The sequence below is a fragment of the Parus major genome, chromosome 1 (assembly GCF_001522545.3).
Source record: "Parus major isolate Abel chromosome 1, Parus_major1.1, whole genome shotgun sequence".
Classification (NCBI taxonomy): domain Eukaryota; kingdom Metazoa; phylum Chordata; class Aves; order Passeriformes; family Paridae; genus Parus; species Parus major.
Genome location: NC_031768.1, coordinates 94,568,775 through 94,589,223, shown reverse-complemented (window position 1 = coordinate 94,589,223; position 20,449 = coordinate 94,568,775). Strand labels below are relative to the sequence as shown.

The 20,449-nt window shown below is 37.1% G+C and overlaps 1 protein-coding gene across 23 annotated transcripts in view; it reads left to right on the top strand.

Moving 5' to 3' along the window:
• The window catches only part of ABI3BP (ABI family member 3 binding protein), a 135,277-nt gene that overhangs the window by 53,883 nt on the left and 60,945 nt on the right, over nucleotides 1-20,449 (top strand). For 16 of the 23 annotated variants that reach the window (XM_015624788.2, XM_015624801.2, XM_019006470.1 and 13 more), the window contains exons 11-23: nucleotides 1,729-1,809; nucleotides 3,103-3,177; nucleotides 5,729-5,794; nucleotides 6,295-6,369; nucleotides 7,543-7,611; nucleotides 8,877-8,951; nucleotides 10,268-10,327; nucleotides 10,696-10,761; nucleotides 12,357-12,431; nucleotides 14,320-14,385; nucleotides 14,916-14,990; nucleotides 18,861-18,926; nucleotides 19,348-19,410. In XM_015624788.2, the coding sequence (XP_015480274.1) occupies nucleotides 1,729-1,809; nucleotides 3,103-3,177; nucleotides 5,729-5,794; nucleotides 6,295-6,369; nucleotides 7,543-7,611; nucleotides 8,877-8,951; nucleotides 10,268-10,327; nucleotides 10,696-10,761; nucleotides 12,357-12,431; nucleotides 14,320-14,385; nucleotides 14,916-14,990; nucleotides 18,861-18,926; nucleotides 19,348-19,410 (912 nt within the window). The remainder of the gene's footprint in view (nucleotides 1-1,728; nucleotides 1,810-3,102; nucleotides 3,178-5,728; nucleotides 5,795-6,294; nucleotides 6,370-7,542; nucleotides 7,612-8,876; nucleotides 8,952-10,267; nucleotides 10,328-10,695; nucleotides 10,762-12,356; nucleotides 12,432-14,319; nucleotides 14,386-14,915; nucleotides 14,991-18,860; nucleotides 18,927-19,347; nucleotides 19,411-20,449) is intronic. The other 7 variants (XM_015624863.2, XM_015624804.2, XM_015624912.2 and 4 more) reach the window with 7 other exon arrangements.

Genomic DNA, 20,449 nt, shown 5'->3' with positions numbered 1-20,449 from the left:
TTCATATGAGTGTAAACCCTCTGACCTCTAAAAAACCCTAAACCCTAAACATCATGATTTCTATATTTGTTTGTATTTGTTTTTTTGTTTTGGGGGTTTTTTTTTCAGTATTGTCCCTCAATAAGAAATGTTAGATTTTGAACTGCTCCTGAGGTACAGGTAGTTGTTGCTTCAGTGTTTCTTATGAGTGAATGCTCTCCCACAAGTTTCAAACAGGGAAATTGCTCTTCCTTCTCTGGACAATGAACTATATCTATGTTACTTGAAAGCTTTTCAAGATCCTGAGGTGCAACCAGGTTCAAGAGATTCTACATATCTTCACAAAACAAAATCCAATTTTATAGGAAAGAAAAGTCTTACGGGATTTTAAACTAGCAAAGAATTCAGAATTCAGTTTCCCTGCCCTTCAAATTATGAGACAGTTCCAAAACTCTAGGTTTTCTATATACTAAAGATGTTTTAAGGCAAATTATGTTAAAATGGTGTTTATTCTGGACATGTGATGTTATCATTCTTGCACTGATGTGAGTAACAGCACTATAACTGACTTAGAAGCTGTACTGAGCCTTAAGAAGACAGCATCTGTAAATTTTGATTGTGTGGCACATGCTCCAAACTAGAAAATAGTGTAACTGTTGTAACTGTAATAGCATCCAAATCCCACTATTTAGAATGTGTGAAACAGCACTTTTTTTCACTAAATGAAATAAGAAGCTTATAAACCTCCATGATCAGCTCTTGCTTTAACTGCATTAAGTAGATTGTGGGAAAAGCATGCAGGAAAAGCCAAACAGTCCTTTAATGTGGCTCGAAAAGAAAGTCACCTTTTATTACATTAATACTAAAACTTAGTGCCCTATTGATGCCAAGATCTCTTCCAAATAGCAACTTGTGCTAAATACTGTGCAGTTTGCTCTGTGGAGGGCATTAATGTGCTTGTGCATTCAAGGCTGAGACCTTACCATTCTGTGTTCCATATCCATAAGCTTTGTCATTTTACAATCTTAGATGTCCAATTCTGAGTACTTTATGGCTGATTAAACACCTCTGGGATCTCCAGCAAGATGCAGAGGAAAGAAGTGATCTTGACTTACTTACTCCTGGTATTATTTGTTATGTGAAACAGCTGGCAGAGTATAGTTATGCAGTAGTATATTAAAATATGGCCAGCAATTCAGTTTAAGTACATTTAATGGCTCTTTAATAAACTGCCCGTGTATTACTCTAAAAATGTAGAATTAGAAGAATGAATGGGAATTAAAATCTATTCTATAATTACTAGAAAATTGAAAGAGCTGAGATATTACAGGTGAGTATCATGTTCCTGAAAAGTTTTATATTAGAAGGATTAAAAACCATTCAGAATAACATGGAAAATATTTGTAAATAGACTTTGTGACGTAATGGATCTTGTTCATAATCGATTACAATGAATTTAAGAGGCTGTAACAGAAGTACAGGGGGGGTGAGTTTCTGACCTTAACCTTGCTGTTCATGACTTATATTCTCTTTTGTTCATATAAAACTGCTGCAAAATAAATCCAAAACGTCATATAGATTTCACATCTGAAAACAAAAGTAAATACTAATCATGATGCAGTTGAGCTGCTGTACAAATCATTCTAGTCATATGACATGCAGTGGTGATAAGAAAAGCATCAAGTTTTGGGCAGTAGATCAAGAAAAGTTCAGAGGGATTTTAAATTACATTAAGCTTCTTTCTTTTAGCTCAGGCTGAGAAAACACACGGACCTGAAGATTTTAAATCAACGCCTAAACCCAAATTGGTGCAAACTCAAAACATACCGGGTAACTAATTTTGCTGCTTTTTACATTCTTTCTGCATTAAATGCTTTTTTATTTCCAGCAGAATTTTTCTACTACTTGCTGCATCCTTGTTGTGTTGGCTCCAAAGGAAGTCCTGATTAAAATATTCTGGTTTCTTTTGTGGTTCCAGTGACTAATGCTGGAATGAGTTGTAAAGCAGGATGCACCTAGCTCTGGCTAAACTGTGGCTTCCACAGATTTGACTGCATGATTCAACTTTATTTTTCAAATTAATGCTTTCTGTCTATGTGATCTGCATGTTTGACATAACAAAATTTCTATCTGTAAAATTTACTTCAGTGATAGAATTTAAATAATTACCTCCTTGATTTTCTTCTGATTACAGGTTCATTTAGGTAACACTAACAGCAATGAATAAGAACGATTTTATATTGCATGTGATGGGATATAATTGTATTTGCCTTGAAGGAGAGAGAAGCACTACTGATTTTTTCATTTTTTGTCCCAATATTGTATGGTTAGTTTTGTGATTTGGTGTAGCACTTATTTAGTTCTGGTACTCAGAATTCTAAATTCTCAAATGTTGATTTTATTGCTTGTACTTTCTTCCCTGAGCCACGCAAAATTTTGAGGACAAATCTAAACTTGAAGTTGTACTTAATTCTATTTTTTAAAAAAACTTTGCTTAGATTTTTCTAAAGCACAGCTGACCTGCATTCAGGAGGATGTGTGATAAAGGGAAGAACCAGGAATGTTTGCTGGACTGAAACGCAGGTCTTCCCATGAAGAGGACTGCCAATGCTTCTCAATAAATGCATTTTACACAATCCTATTGATTCATGTTAATGTCTTACTTGCACTTTTTTCTTTTTCATTTAAATTTGACAGCAGATTTCCAGAATTTACTGAAGCTAAACCAACAGTCAATCTAATTTCATTTTAGCTTTTAATCAGCTTTTTTTAACCATACTCAACATTCCTTGGTTTTCCTATGTTTCAAGGATTAAAATATGAAAACTAATCAAGGTGGATCATTAATTTTAAACCAGGTGCTTATAGTTACTGATAGATGTTCATTGCCAAATGATTGATAGGTCTTTGTTTAACATTTAGGAGAAAAAGGAATTCCTTCATAATCCACATACCATTTTAAGTGACAATTTATGTGTTTTTTCTCTAGGTTGGAACTACCTTTTCTTTTTTACTAATTATCATTATTTTCAGGAGTGAGTAGTCCATAAGCCAAATATAAATCCATGTTGTGCTCTGTAGTATTTTTAATCAAGTAAAGTTTTGGTTATTTTTTTATCATAGCTTCTAATGAAATACAGCTACTTCCTTCTGGATCCAGAATCCCTGATGCTCCAAAAAGTCCATTGACAGAACTTGGTAACTACTTTCTTTTCAAATACGAGTAAACTTTAGTGAAAAATTATCTTCACAGGGTCTGCTCCAATAGGGAAAGTAATGTAATTAAAGGAGTAACACACAAATTTCTTATACTGTACCCTTTTTGTGGTGCTTTTTACACCCTTTCACTACATAACCTGGTCCTATGCTTGGTGCTTTGATGCTTGTGTTGGTGATAAGTGGGGATATTTCATCAAGCTGTGAGCATCTGGAGTCCTGTGCTGGGAAGAACATGATGTTGATGTGGATGTTTTCTTCTTCCTCCCTTCTTTCTTACTTTCTGCTGCTGGCAGACATCTCAGATGTGAGCTCACCACAAAGGGGACATTTTTTGAACACTAGATACCATTTCTGTGTCCTTGTTGTTACCCTAAACTAATTTTTGTCCAGTTCCAAGTGAGCAGTTTTTACAACAGACCTTGTTGAGGTGCTTGTGGCAGGAGGTGTCCAGTGCCAACCCTAGTCCCATCTCTCATCATCTCATGCCTCTGCTCTGTACCATGTGTCTCCCTTCCTCACAGCCTTGATTTCATAACAGGCCTGTGTTTTCTCTGTGTTAGTCACAAATAGCTCATTCTACCAAAACTATTGCTTGTTGCTGCTCTCTGTATTACACTAGTTACCTGGAGGGCCCTTGAATCAGATTCATTTATATTTCATTAAGCATTAGTCAGAAAGTCTCAGATTAGTGCTGGCTTATTAGGATGGCATACTTTTGCTTAATGTAGGTTGCCAAATTTTAAAATAATTTCCAGAAATGCCTCATAGTTCTTGAAATGCATATTTGAAGCAGATTCTCAAGAACATGAAAATAATCTTCACAATTTGTTCTTCATTTGGTAGATTTTTTTTGACAGGTCTTTTCCAGATATATTTGAGGGGATGGGGACAGACATTTGTTTTCACTGCAGTGAAAGACATTTGGTTAAATCCAATTAGAAGCAGCATTGGAAAGAGAGAGACACAATGATTTAGGAACTTATTTGCTATAAATGTAACTGAAAAACTGAAAATTGTTAGGGATGTGAAGTATTTTTTCTTTCTGTAGAAATAAGATAACAATAACCTAATCCTATGTTTGTTTCAGTGGTAAAGGTGGAATAACAGCAATATTTGAAAAAAAAAATAAGTGTTTCATTCAAGTATTTATTATGGTTTTGTTCTCACGTCCTCCCTTCCCTTAGAATAGTTTCACTTGGCAAAACTGGGATTTCATTATGTGAGGCTAGGCCCAGCCATTGGGTCAGAGGGAGCATCTGTCCTCTCCATGAAGTCACTGTTGAAGTCAAAGACATTCTGTGAGAGTCAGAGCATGGTTATACAGAGGAGATTTCTCTGCACTGTGCCCCTGCATGCCTTGATCACCTGCTATCATAAAACCAGCAAAGAAAGCAAAATTTAATTTATGAATTTCAGCTGCACCTGAACTGTATTCTGCCCTAGTCACCCTGAAGAATTTTTTCTTTATTTTTCTATCTTGATTGTGCTAGAGGGAGATCTCTCCTCTGCTTTGTAAACTTCCTGTGTGGTCAGTATATTTTGAATCCAAATGTTTGTGAAAAGATATTTTTGTGAACATGCCTTCAATGTCCTGATGCCTTTGGGAGATCTCTTGTAGTTCTTAGTGGATGTAAGTGGATCAATGGAAGATTTTGCCAAAAGCTGTGAATCATATGGCTTTGTTAGTAGTGTTTTCTTCTCTATAAATATAGAATAGAATGGTTCCATTTGCGAGGGACCTACAATAATCATCTGGTCCAGCTGCTGAGTCCAACTATACCAGGGTAGTAACCTGGGATCCAAATTTTTAATGTGGTAAAGTGGATTGAAAGTAAATGGGAAAGCAGATCCAATGTATGAAAAAGAGTCTGTTCACTTTTTGGCATGTATTCATATTTCCTGTACTAGAAATGAACCGTAATTATTTGAATGAGGTTTTTAACAGAAATAAAAATACTTACTGACCAGTACACACACTTGAGTAGGATCAGTAGCAGGACAGTAGTGCAAAACCTGCACATGGTGGAAGCTTGTTCATGATGGCTTTTAGGTAAGAGTGCCCAATTCCATCTTAACTCCATTTTCATTAAAGCACACTTCTGGTTATCCATGCTTCAAAGTAAAGAAGCCAGATCTTTGTAATAATCCTCATTACAGATAACAGATAGTAGGTGTCATTTACTAACTTCAGCAATTATTTTTCTGATTTCATTGTACTACTCTTATCTTTTGCCATTACAACTCCTTTAAAAATTGTTATACATATTGCAGTAGTGACTAGAGACCTGTAAGTGGTGTGAATATCTAATATTGGGTTGTAGCTGCCTTACTGGGAATAAAATCCTCTTAAGTAATAAGGATTCAGCTTGATTAGATAGGGTATGCGAAATACAAATGGGGTAGAAATTAATGGAACAAAGGGACTTTCAAACAAAAAAAACCTTGTAAGTTACAGCTGAAATTAGGTTTTGTATCACTTGCTAGAAGAGTCTGTCTTGGAATGATAAAATTGTTTCATCTTTGCTCTTAGCTACTCAGAGGCCAGCCTTGAAACCCATATCTCTACCTTCCGCAGAAACGAGAGAGATGGAAAAGGGTAATTAGAAGATTAGTTCCATGATGTTTTTTCTATTATCTTGGAGTCATGTGGATCTGCAAATGTTAATCTTGGCTACCAACATTCACAGAGAGCTGCTTATTCACCATTCTTGTGTCTGTGTAACTGCCTGAAAAATGTATTTGTTGTCAGCTTAAAAACTGCCTAAAGACAGTGTTGCCGTATCTTGTCATCATCCTATTTCTTTTGGCATAGCTGCAGCTCTTACCCAGGAAATTTAATAAGAGAGAATTCCTTGCTGGTAAGAGTTCATTTTGAAATGCATGTGGCACTTGCATTTCAAGGCCAGAAACCTGTTTTTCCAGCCATTCCCTCCCCTTGTTGGGGCCATTGTCTCATATCACACTTGAGGCCATCTGTCATCTTGTTCAGCTTTGCATTAGCATTGTCTGGAAATGCACAGCCTTCACTCAGCTGTTTGATGCTAATCCATCAAATCACACCTCTCTCAGCATTTTAAGCTTAGATTCTTTTTTCAGCTTTTGAGGAAAAGCAGACTGTTTCTTCAGGATCCAAACTGCCTGGTACCATGGAAGTGCAACCAACCCCATCCGGTAATGGTTTCTCATGAGGTTAATCCTCCTGACAACTGAGAATTTTTGGAGGAGACATAGTGCCCCTCATGAAATGGTTTGTTCATAAATTAAGAATAACTGGAGGTATGAAAGTGCTGCATCAAGTGTCAGATCTCTTTATGACATTTTATGCGAAATACTAAACTAGTGGTTCAGGGTATTTTCCATGTTTGGCAACAGCATGTAATTCTTAGTTTTAAAATTAAATTTGACTTACTGTAAATATCAAATTTAAATAGGACTGTCCACAGCTGAGTTTCATAAATAGAATATCCTGATTTGCTGAAGGATTCTGAGTTGTAAGAGATGAATGGAAACTGAAGAAATTCCAACATATCTTGAAACTATGGCTCTTCTTTTAGCTTTTCTGTATAAACATAGACATAATTCTGCCCAGATTTCTAAACTGGCACTATAAAAACATATTGCTGAAGATTCAGATGCTTTCTTGTTGGTCCTTACAGAATTTCTATTATGTGTTTCTCTTATTTAGAGATTTTATTTGCCTGGGGCAACTGACAGTCTTCCAAAAGAAGGAAAAAATATTAAGATGAGAGCCAGTTGGGAGGATTTAATTTCATTAACATGCCAATAGTGTAATTCCTGACGCATATGTTTTTGGAAGAAATTAACATTGAAGGAAATCCATTACTGAGGGGGAAATAGATTACAACAATCAGCTGTTCATATGTCTGACAAAAGGCAGCTTCTATGTTTCATTTGGTCCAGTTCCTGTTTTGTCACCCTTCTTCCTTCTCTAGTTTCAACACCAGGATATCCTCCTTCCTGATCCTAGGAAAAAATTTCCATGCAGTCACAGTTTACTACTTTTTATTCATAATTTGTTCTCCTATTTTGAATAGCCTTGTATTTCCACTTTTTAACTCAGTATTTCAACTTTTTGTGTGAGTCTGGTAACAATTTGGTCATAAAATACATTATGCATTAATGCATCTTTTTGGAAATGATTTTCAAGTCACACTTAATCAGTTATTTGTATAGGGTACATTTCAGACTCTATCTGTCTGTGGAATATAATGTGTTAAATATTACACAGAAGTTCTGTCAGCTTATGAAGGAATATGATGTTGCTGCAGAAGGTTTCTTGTCACTTCAAAACAATACAACATTATTTTTGCTTTTATTTTCCAGCTTCACATGACTTTCTTCATGTTATTTCTACTCCCCAAACTTTTACATCCTCAGAAATACCTGGCACTGGTAAATTATAATAATATTCTTTCAGAAGCATACCCTTTTGATTGGTTGGTGATTAGAAGGTCATTGCTGTTTCCATGTTGATGATTTCAGACAGCTGCTGCATACTGCTTGCCTTGGGTGTTGCCCTACATTTTATTTTTTCAACTCCTGTATCAGCATCCTCATTGCCATGATCAGGCAGAGCACAAGTTTAAAGCAAGTCTGCAACTGGCTTGCAGAATAATGCAGTATTGATCAAAGATATGTGTGTCAGGAAAAGATTTAAATTTTCCAGGGCTGAAGGCTGTTCCAGTCAAGACCATGCTTTTCAGTGATTCAATTTTTTGTCAATTTTTCACATACAGTTGGCTGTGATTTTTTCCTACATATTGTCTTAAAATAAGTCAACATAGCTAAGGCCAGACCTTACCAACTAAGCTATACTTTGAGTTATAGCTTTGGGAATAGATTGTTTTTTGTGTAGCCTTAGGTAGGTGAGGATGCCCAAGTTAATATCTTCAGCTAAGTAATTACTGATAGTATTTGAAACAGACAAAGGGGGTTAATTTTTAAATAAATAAGTAAAAAATAATAAATGTTTTGCAGAGTAGTGGGAAGTAAGATTTCCCTCCACCAGATGTTCCTTCTTAATTTACTTACATGAAATTTTTTCTCAGGTTTGGTTACTCAGCTAGAGATAGTAATGATTTGGAAATATCCATGCCTATAATACTACAGAGCTTATTGTGTGATTACTGAACTAGATTCTGATCTGCACTCATTATTCATCTTTGTAGATGGAGGATCAGAGGCAAAGAGGAGAGTTCTCTTTAGCTGGTTGTGTTTGGTTTTCTCATTATCAACACACCCAGCTGTGGACCTGCCTTTCTTAGTTTTGGGGGCTTTTTTCCTGTTCTGAGCAAACTTAATTGTGAGAGGGAATAAAAAACTTACCCTTATTTCTGTGTAATGTTTCCATAAAAAGGCTGGCCCCCTGACCACTTTCTGGATCCAGAGGTGTTTTCTTACTTTCTGCCATGCATTATGTGCTAAGATTGTTAGGTAATAATATGAATTCTCATTGCTATGAATAATTAGGTTGCCTGGTTTCCACATTGACTTTCACAACAGCCTAACAGTCCATGAGACAGAGTAATGCCCAGCTGACTTGCAAGCAATTTTCCCTTTGCTTCCATTTTAACATTGCAACATCTGTTCCCCAAGTCCTTAGTTATTCAGGTAGCTCTGAGGCAATTAAGCCTTTTAACACAAGATTATCTTTCCAGATTTAGGTGAAAGGAAGCCTCTTTCTTCAAGATTCACAACATCTGGCATGCCAGAAGTGCCACCAATCTCAGCTGGTAATATCTTCTCTGTCTTCTCTCTAGTTCTCCTCACATCCAGGCAGTCTCTCAAAAGACACTGTAATGCTTTGCTAAATGGAGGATTTAATCTGACTTTCTCTGTATAAAGCTGGAGAGAGAGGAATTAGTTGCATCTGCTGCAACGTTTGAGACATTGGAAATAAAATATTACAACGATAACATTACTTTTTTTTTGTGTTGGTAAAATTAGCTTGTCTGGGTTTTCTTGTGAAGGATAGTTTGTATATATGGGTGTCTATATACATACATATATATATATATATGTGTGTGTGTAGAGGCCCGTTGTTACGAATGGTTAAATATGTGTTAATGTGTTAAACTCCTTTTACACATTGGAAAAGCTCCTCCACAGGCAGAAAAAAGATTTATCTACTGTTCTTAAGGAGGTGCAAACACTTTGGTTAGTGAGTCATTGAATGTTGCTAGAAAAGGGTAAGTCAAAGAGACCTACCTGAACAGGTGGATTTTCATTTCCAAAGATTGGGAATATCAAAATATCCCAGAGGAATCCCTCAGCACCCTTTCCTTATTGCCACCAGCCTCATCCAAGGGCATGTTTGTTAACTGTAACAAATCTTGTCTCCCTTAAACCTGAAACCAAGCCCAAGACAATGGGCAAACATGCACAGTGGTAGTGAGTGCACATAGTCCAGATTTGACACTGGTTTATATATTATGTTGGTCATTCTCCCTGTGTAAAATTAGGATAGCAGAGGATGAGAAGATCAGTAAAGGGACTTGTTCTTTAGTGTACAAAGAGATGTTGAGTTGTACAAGTGTAAGTTGGAAGGTATGCTAGAATTCTGTGGAAAATTTTACTTTTTTCATGTGCTTGCAAGCATGTAGCTACAGAGGGATAAATTCTCTGCAATGTGTTTTATTAGTGCCAAGGACAGTAATTTCTGGCCCATAGAATGAAGGGTTTTATTGATTAGAGGGAAAAGTGAGATCAGATCTTGAATTCTAAATACATAGGTGTGATTCTTAGTTGCCATGTTATATCTGCAAGAACTGTTAGAATCTGTCAGGGAAATGTAAAGAGTGGTTTGGTGAATTGGATATTTTGGCATTTTTCTGCTGCTCTAGAGCCATTGAGCTACTGAGGCTCAGGGAGTGTTGTGCTGGTTGCAACCATGGCACAACACTTGACTGTGGCTTTGAGTCACAAGGTACTGGCAGGAAAGGGCACGTGTGGCCCTAAATACAGACATTGATGGGGCTGTGAGCTGCTGCTGCTTGCACTGCTGTGGCAAGGCTGAGTGGGTATCTGAAGATCATTTCTGTGTCTGTAGCGAGCAAGAGACCAGACCTGGAATCGACCTCGCCTGCTTCACGGGAAACCACAAGGAAGGGTAAATAGCCCGAGATTCCCTCCTTCACTGCTTCCTTTGGCAATGCTCTGCTCTGCAGTGATGAGCCTGTTCAGATGTGCTGGTGTTCCCAAAGAGTGGGTCAGTGATGTGGCTGGACCCTTCTGGCTCCTTACTAAAAACTCTTCTGCCTGTAAATTTCCTGGGGAAGCATTTTGAGGTTTCCTCTCGTGCCTTGGCTGCCAGTGCCAGCTGAAAGGCAGCGTGGTGCCACCATGGGCAGTGAAGCCGTGACGGGGTAGCCTGGCCCATGCAGGGCCACGTCCTCTCTTTCTAGCTCTGTCTCCATGTGAGCTGTGTGGCAGCAGCCTGTGTGAGGACCTGAAGGTGCTTTCTGTGTTTGATCTTAGCTCCTCGAAGACCAAGGCCGAAGTCCAGCACTCCTTCCTCCCCGGCAACTCAACAAACTGTGATGGGTAACTAGCAACAGCCTCCTTTTCCCATTGTCTCCCATCTCTTTCACTTCCCATCACACCTCCCACCCCAAACCACCGCACATCCTTGTCTTGTCACCTTCCATGGAGAGGATGAAGACTTGTTGGTGCAGCTTGGCTTGCCAGAGCACTGGCCACACTGGTTCTGCAATTCTGTTGTTTGATCCCACGCTTTTCCCACGGCTGATGAGCATTTTCTGCAGGAAGCATGTGACACTCTGCAGAGAGACCACGTTGTTGCACCTGGCCTTCAGCTCCATTCCCCTGCTTCTTTGTGCTTTTTCTGATGCATTCAAACACAGCAGTGTTCCTAAGAGTTAAACTCGGCTGGGCTGGCACAAGAACACACCACAGTAGTTCATCCCCCCTCTGGGCATTCCTTGGACAAGGCTGTGTCTCGTGGTGGCCTCTCCACTGACTTTCAAGGCAGCTGGTTTTCTTCTGCCCATGCCTTTACATTTCCCTCACCTGGAAGTGAGAATGCTCTGCCCTGCTGCTGCTTTTGAGGCTATGTTATGTTTTTCTAAATCGATACCTCATTTCTGCTTTTGGTGAATATGGGGATGTTTCTTCATGGTTTAAGACACTGGCAGCCTCTGGTACTAACAATATTTCTTGCAGATCTGACAACTATGCAAGGCAGCAGTGTCTCAAGAGATATTGTGCTTTTAGCCAACCTGTTACTTCTCTTGGGCCTGTATTGGGCTAAACCTTCAATGTAAATATAAATGGGGCCATACGTGCAAACCATATTTAGTTCAGGCATTGGCTATGGCACTTGGCAAAAGTGGTGGAGGTGTTTGTGGCAACAGCTTCTTTCACGCTGACAGGTGTGCAAAACCAGTCCTGTGTCCTTGCAGTATTTTGTGGCTCATGGGGTAATAAACGTGAGCAGGCTGGTGTGCCTAAAATCTGAAGCAGAGTGCAAGTTAAAAATGAAATTACTAATATCAAGTGCCTTGGCACTTTTTTTCTGGAGCAGTCTTGCTTTCATATCAACTGAGATATTTCACACACTTCAGGATCTTTTCCAGGGAATTTACATTCCCTACTTTGCATTACTTGAAGTAAATTTCTGAGCTTTCTTGTTTTTTACACTGGAGAAATCAGATACTTATAACAAGGCATATAAATTTGGCTGGGCTAAGGATATTAATTTCTGTTTCCCTGCCTGGTGATGTTGTCTGAATCACTTTTTATGTTCTTTTATTTTTGCCAAATTTTTAAATTGGGTTTCTTCCAGTATCTTCATCTCATAAATTTGCTTTCTCCTTGACTCCTCTTGGCCAGTGTTCCTGTACTTTTTCAATCTTGCATTCCTTCTAAGCACATGGGAATTTCTTTACATATTCCTATATTCCTTGTGTCATTCTGTTTGATTTTTTGCAATATATTTGTGTGGTTTTACACATCTCTGCCTATTAACCTCTTTCTTTTTAAAATTCTTCTAATTTTGCAGAATATAGTTTTCCATTTTTTATTGTTTTTAGTATAAACCATTGAGTCCATGGTTGCAGGTGATGCCATGGTGTGATGGTTCATGTATTTTTTAAATAATAAGCCACCATTTTTTCCAGCCTCACATGACTTTCTTCATGTTACCTCGACTCCCCAAACTACTACATCTGCAAAAATGTCCGAGCAAGAGACTGGTAAATGGCATTTATTTCATTTTTCTTGATATTGAAGTGGTATGATTTTTCTTGATATTCAATTGGTAGGATTATAATGTCTTTATATAGTCTGTATTTTTAATGTTGCCTCCAGCACTCTTTCATTTGTCCATTATGGCTTCACGTTATTTGTAATAATTAGCAGTGTATAATTGGCAGTTTTAACCTCAAGTAGGTGATCTTGATACCACCTAGCTCCTTCAGGCTAGTATTGTATTAGTGAAGGGTTCTGATGTGGTCAGTGGGGTAGAATTTAGCACTTAAGTGGAAACCCACAGGCTTTGATGAATTTTGTGATATCAGCATAACAGGTAACTTTTGCAGGGGAAATGTTTATCTAGTAGACACCTTTTAAAGAGATTCATTGGTTAGAATTTGGTTTCCTGTTATAACTTTTTTAGGTAGTCTCTAATATTTAAAAGGCTGCTGCAGTACAGAATTTTGGTCCTAAGAGCTATTTTTACTGTTACTTCTGCTAATAATTTATTATTTCCCTCCATGTATTCATGAAGAATATAGGTTTTATGCACGATTTTTGCATTTGTATTTAAGTGTGAGATTTTCCCAAAGTATAGTCATAAAAAATAGTAGAAGGTTGCTGTGAGGTTCTCATCCTTGGTTCTGTTCATGCTAGCATGATTTAACAAGTGACATTTTATTACATCAATGCATCAAACATCACTCTCTTTCTGGGGACCAATCAAATGCAATTGGGAAAATGAACATTGACATGGTTTGTCATCTGAAGATTAGCTAGTTGCAGCATATATACACTATTTGTGTTTTCTCTAGTCTTATTTGGTTACAGTTTGGTCAGTGTTCTTTTAGCTTCTCTTTACAGATAAATTTAGAAAAGCTTTTATCAATTGCAGAATTCACACTGAACACAAACACAACACAGCTGTACTAATACTTGGTGGGTGGTGCTGACAGTTATCTTGCCTCTGCATGAAAACAAGATTTTTGTTTTCTTTTGAAGTTGAGAACTCTATCTATCCAAGGTCATTTCTATCTTCACTAGACAGAAAACTTTTAGCAGTTTATCAGGCATGACTTTGCTGCTGTCTGCAGGATTGTTCTCACTGAGTTACCACAGCCTTCTCTCTTGATCTAAAGAACTGGGATGCTTAGATTACTTATTACTTGGCCTTACACTTTAATAAATCATGAGTGTTCTTAACATTAAGAGTACCCACTCTTCATTTTTTCATATAATGCTACTCATAGAAATGTTTCTTTCATGCTCTAGGCTGCATAATTTCTCTAATGGAAATGGTTAGGGCTGATAGAATCTGATTTTTATTTTGTTTTTGCATTTGTGTTTGTATTCATGTATTGTCAGAAAAACATAAAAGTATTTTTAAGCCATTTTCTGGCAAAGGATGGTCTGTCTCAACAGTCCGGCTTCTATCAAAGTAGCTTTGTGCAGTTGCAGGGAGAATCTGATTCTTAGCCAAAATATGAATTTGTAGGAAAATATTTTGATACCACCTATGTGAAAATTGTGTGCATACTGTATCAAAATAATGTTGGGCATTTGCAACTCCTTGTTTAAAAAACTTGTCTGGCACATCCAAACTAAAGTGTAGGGAGAAGTTTGCTGTCAGCTGTTGCTATTGGATAGAATTTTAAAATCAGATGCAGACAGCTGGCCTAATAGCTAATGCCTATGATTAAATGTTACATATCCAGAAAAGAAAATTACCCCATGAGACAAAAATGGAGTAGGCTACCACAAATATCAATTAGAAGTGTGTATACAATAAATCTAAAATAAGTTTTTGTCCCTTGCTAAGGACTGAAGATCACCGTTTCTAAAGGCTGATTTAACTTACTGCTTCAAGATTATTTTCATATTTGATCTTAGCTACCCAGGGATCGGGCCTGAAAAGCACTTCTCATCCCTCCATGGAAACCAGAGGGAGCGTGATGGGTAAATAGCTTATAATTCCATTAGCTTTTCCACTGCTTGCCATCCCTTCCAGCAGCTGTGGAGAGTGCCAAGGTTCATTCAGACACGTTGCTTCGAAGACTGCTTGATGCTGGGCTTTCTCCCCACACTCCACCCCCACCCCTGCTCAACTCAGCCATTTCTGTGTGATCTAAGCTGGAAAATAATTCCCCACGGTGTCTGAATAACAATCCACAAACAGATCTCTGCTAGCTTTTGTTGCCTCTAGGTTTCTTCTGGTCGCTGCAGTTTTCTTTCAAAGAGTAAGTGCTTTTTAAAAGAGGCCACTGGGAAGAAGAGTGCCTCACATGAGCTACTGGAATTGGCCCTCCTTCATTTCTCACCAGCTTCAGTGTTCATCTAACACCTCATTTCTCAGTTGATCTTTACAGCTGCTGTCACCTTGCTTGATCTCACATCAATGTTGTCTTGAACTGCCCAATGGCTAACTACTGGCCAAATACTGTGGGATCTGAAGCCAGTTCTAATTTTAACTCCAGATTTTCTTTCAGCTTTTGATGAAAGTCAGCACATTTCTTCAGGATCTGAAACGTCTGGCATCCGAGAAATGCCATCAGCTGCACCTGGTAATACTTGAAAAATGTACCTTCGGATAGAAATTGCCCCAGAATTTAATCAAAAAATTGGTATATTGTTAGTTAAGTTTGACTCAATATAACTTCAGAATTGTCATAATTAAGTTGCTCTCTCAAATAACAGGTTAATTTAGGAAATTTTGCATGAAATATCAAATATCCTCTTCTAATTTTGGCCTATATTCCTGGTATATATACAAGTCTGTATTACTGAGTGTGGTGTTAATAAGCACATCTTATTCCATAAAGCTGAGTTCACTTTTTAAGTTGCAATGCTGCAGAGGGGTAGAGTGAAAGGTAATTTAAGTTTTGTTTAAATCCCTGAATGAAACCATTCTAAGTTGAAACTGTTAAGTAAGTTGCATAGAAACAGCAGTAACAATTGCAATGAACATATAGGGTACAAAATGGTGGAGAATAGACCCTTAAATACTTTAATTAAAATATATTTAAAGCAGTGATTAAATTAGACATTTTGCTGTGAGAAAGAGAGACTGCATAGGCACAAGACTAACAGAAACAAAAATGTGCAATGCCACCTGTATTGCTGTACTGCTTGAGTAGAACTTTGTAAATAAAAGGCACAACATTGTAATTAAGGAAAATATTTGCAACAAATTGCTCTTGACCAGACACTTCCATGGTAGATCTGATGCTTCCAAACACCCCTTGAAACTTGTTATACCAGACCCCCATGGAATTGAAGTGGTGGATTGATGGTATTTTATTGACATTTAAATTAATTGCACTTAATAATATGTAATAATCTATATAGTTTTCCTGTTCTTCCTTGTCAACATTTATCCTTTAGGCTTCTTCTACTTCCTCAATTCATAAAATAAGCTAACTTACCAATACCTTACAAAATGGGACACTGAACAAATGCAATATTATCAGTGCTCAAGGTTCTGTTTCATTTAGTGTCCCTGCAAGAAGAAATATTTAATGTCCATTCAATAATAACAATTTCCTCCAAAGTTTATTTCAATTTTGTTGCCAAAACTCCCTTGCAGCAAAAAGTAGTTTAGGTTCAACTTTCATCACATTTCCACTTGCTGCCTTTTTTCTGCTGTGAACAAATTTTCTTCTAAGTCTAAATGGCCAGCCTGTTAAAGGACAGTTTTGTGTCTGTCACTTCTTGATCAGCAGCTAGAAAGCATTTTTGGTGCTGAAAGACTGATCTTTTGCACCAACTTGTATGAATTTCTTCTTTCTGTTGGTGTAATCAGAAACCTTTAAACTCCAGAAAGTAAAGAAGAAGACTCACAGGAGCTCTGTCTAGCATCAGATACTGGATGTTCCTGTCACCATGTAGGGCTGCATGTCTTCTTATTCACATAATACAGAAAGGACTTTGAAGTGTCCAGTACCATGTTTGTGTTTGCAGTGACATCATCTTGAGCAGCACAGCTTGTGTGTTTGCTATCCCAGCAACAGTCAGATTCCTTGGCACTTTAAATCCAGATTTTCTGTGCAGCTCTTAATGAATCACAGACAGTTTCACAATTCCCCTCTAAAGCATCTGGAGTCATGGAAATACCATCAGCTCAGACTGGTATTGAAATTTCTTGCAAACTGAGTGTTCTGGAATTATCAGAAGGGTTCCCAGGATGCTTTTGGGGAGATGTTGATGTTCCTTACTTTGGGAATAAGAGCAGCTGCAAGATAAAAATTCTGCATCAGGTACTATTTTTGTTTAAGGCAGTATCTATGATGTTTAAAATACTGAATTATTGTCTTCTTTCCAAATTCTGAGTTCACTTTTACAGTACTATTTGGTAGTATTACCCATGATTGCCATTGACCAATTATGTATTACTTAATGGAATATAATTTTACCATGAGTAACTGTGGGCCTTATAACCAAACTTTAATTTCTCTACTATATGCACTGTATCATGATACAGATAGCTGTTGTATTACTTCAAGTCATAGCCTTTTTTATTTTCTGTTTACTTTGTTATTACTAAAGTGTATTTCTGTGGTTATTGGTGTTTAAGACATCATCCTGGTCAGTTCCAATGTTGGGGACAGAGAGTGAGGTGTGCAGGAAATTCTCTTCAAGGATTTATTTTCTGTAAATGTTGTTCATGTTCAGCTGTGGGTTGAAAGCAGCTTAATGTGTGCTCAAGTTGTAAATCCAGAGGTTGCATAGAATATTCAAATGTATTTCTCATTAAAGAGGATGGAGATTTAAGGTAGCACAGAACATTGCAAACACAAGTCCAGGTTAGGAGTCTTTTTAAAAAAAACAGCTTGAGACCTGATAGTCTAGATATATCTAGGGGGAAAATTATTTAGGCAGATAAAGGTTTGTCAGCTTTCTGCATGTTTCCTAAATGATCAAGCCACTTTCTTTCATATTTTCTTCCCCTATAGGACAAATCTAATGCTGAACACAGGAACTCTCATTTTTTTCTCTTGGTACACTCTGAACCTTGTCTTCTACTGCAGACCTCTAGAGATATTTGTAATTGTTCTATAGTATCCCCCTGTACACTAACAAGTAGTTATTTCCTTTTATATTTGCCATCTTAACAGCTGTGTTGAACACTTCTTTAAACCAGTGGTAGGCAAGGAGAAAACATTCAGAAAATGTATCAGTGAAACTCTTTATTATTCCCATTTTTCAGCAAACAAAATGAAGACTCAGAGGACAGTAAGTAGCCCTGTGCCACAGGGAAGTGTGTAGTCAGACGTAAAGGGATAAATTTCTGAAACTCTTTGCATCCACCCACCCATCAATTTACTCTACAAACTTTTGATGTATTTTTGAAAGATTTTATTTGCTAAAACTGGAGGAGTCTAACAGAGTTATTTCAGAACAAGAACTCCATGTTTGAAATGTTGTCTTTGTTGGTCCATCAGATTTGTGCTCTTCTACTTTTTCTGTACTGTGTTCTTGCAAGTGTGGTGACAGTTTTCAAACTTGGATTCCCTTTTCTTAGATAAACTGTTTGACTATCATCTGTTTGTGTTAGGAATTCGCTCTATGCTTTTATAAGAAACATTTTTCTTTTTCAATAATATGTTCTTAGACAAGAGAAGGGACTCTTATTCTGATCTTTGCATTCACAGTTGTCATTTGCATATTTATTTGCTAATTGAGTAAAGTGCAGTAAATGTGACTCTTCTTGTTGCTTATCCTTGTCTTCCAGTGTCAATATGAGATTCTGTCTGTTCAAAGTACTTCATACCTGTTCAGAATAGAAACTTGTATATTAATCAACTATTCTATTAGAGATTCTTACTGATTTTGGTTAAGAAAGCACAAGTAGGTTTTCTTCTACCAGTGTGCCCAACTCTTGATGGAAATCCTTATTAAGTTCACCTTCATGCATTTTTTTAAATTCACCTTTATGCATTTTTCAGTGGAGAACCAATTGTTCCTCCTTTTTTTTCCAAACATATATTAGTTTTGACCCAATGTTCATATTTTTAAGTGTGATGAAGTAAATAATAATCAGTGCTAGTTAGTAGTTTTTCAGATTAAATATAATCTGGGCAGTATCTTTGATGCAAACAAAAGTTCTGGATATTTATTCATTATCTAGTTTGGAATTTATAGTTGGACAATATTTCATGCCTGAAAAAGGATTTTGGAATGTGTCATTTAGTGCAGTTAAAAAGCAGCTCTTTAACATTACTATAGTGCAGTTGGAACAGTGTTTGGCTAGTGACTGTGGGGTTTGTGGCAGTATCAAGTGACTATAAATTGATGTAGGATTTATTTGGTAGAAGGAGTATCCATGAGAAACCAGAATTTAAATATTGACTTATTTGGGTGTGATTAAATAATGCTTTCATATGCATGAAGAGACTGCCATAACATCTCAAGATAGTTTCCATCTCTAATCTTAGCTCTCCCGAGGCCAGTTCTGGAGCCCACACCTTTTCCCTTCCTGAAAACCACGAGGACAGTGATGGGTAAACAGTGATTCCATCCTAATTTCTATCATTTCACAATACTTAAATAAGAAAAGCTGTATTGTAAAATTTAGTCCAAACATTTAAATTATTTTACTGATAGAGGCAATGCCAAGCATTTCAGCAGGATGGTCAGAAATTTATGTAAATGATGAGATACTTAATTCTTAAGCTTCTCAATTACTTTTCCTAATTTTCTACTCTATAGGCTTAGTTCACTAAAAGCTTAACTGTCTGTATACTACACTAAATCAACTAAGCCTCCCTGATTTTGAAGTGGAATAACCTTGTAATGAATGCAAAAAGTTATGTAAAAAAGCTGTGTATAATGTGGACTTTATTCACACAGTTCTGTACTGACAAAGCTTTAAAAAAAAAGTTCACCTCTATTTCTGAAGGGAGTTTTCTGGTTTAATCTCAGTTACTCAGAGGCCAAAGCTGAAATCTACTTCTCCTGACCTTACAAGCCAAGGAACATTAGAGGGTAAAAAGATATTTTAATTTTTTTCCTTTTCCTTGCCATCATTTCACATAATTTTAACCTACTTTGAAAAGTATCTGTGGTTTATTAATGCACTTTAAAACATTTGCCATACTAATGACATGATTATGATGTTTGAACATATGCTCTTTTCTATCACTTGAAAAGTCAGTTTTGAAGGGACCAGTGAAAAAAAGAATTTGTCATAGAGTTCCTGTTTGACTCTATGTGTATTTTTTATTTTGAAAATTCTTCCTGTTCCTTTTGAACTATTCCAATATGGCAGAAACATAATTTTGTGTCTTCTTACTGATGTGGATTTGTTAGCATACAGAATTTTTTATCTTTTTGGATGAGAACTAAAGTTCAAGCTTGATAAGCAGGCATGTTAATCATTGGCTTACAGACTAACTGTAAGTAAGAATGGGAATTATAATTCACAGGGCCAGTCATGTGAATGATGAGAGCTTATATATTTTGTTATATATAAAAAACAAAAACAGTGAAGACTGTAAGAAAATACTTATTTGCAAAAATTACTGAACTTTTAGGAAAGCTTGGAGTTAGGACTGAATATTGATAGCATAGTGTGAACTTTATTCCTTCATACTAGAAAAATTAGTAATTAGTATTTATAGCTGCTTGCATTGAAGACTTATCCAGGACTTGTCATCCTGAGTTTTGAATTCGAAGACGAGTCTTGGCTCATGCTCTGCCTGCATTTCCTGCTGGTTTTTCAACTTCCAAGGAAATGTAAGGAGTGGTTTAGTGAATTGGATATTTTGGCATTTTGCTACTGCTCTAGAGCCATTGAGCTACTGAGGCTCAGGGAGTGTTGTGTTGGTTGCAACCATGGCACAACACTTGACTGTGGCTTTGAGTCACAAGGTACTGGCAGGAAAGGGCACGTGTGGCCCTAAATACAGACATTGATGGGGCTGTGAGCTGCTGCTGCTGCTTGCACTGCTGTGGCAAGGCTGAGTGGGTATCTGAAGATCATTTCTGTGTCTGTAGCGAGCAAGAGACCAGACCTGGAATCGAC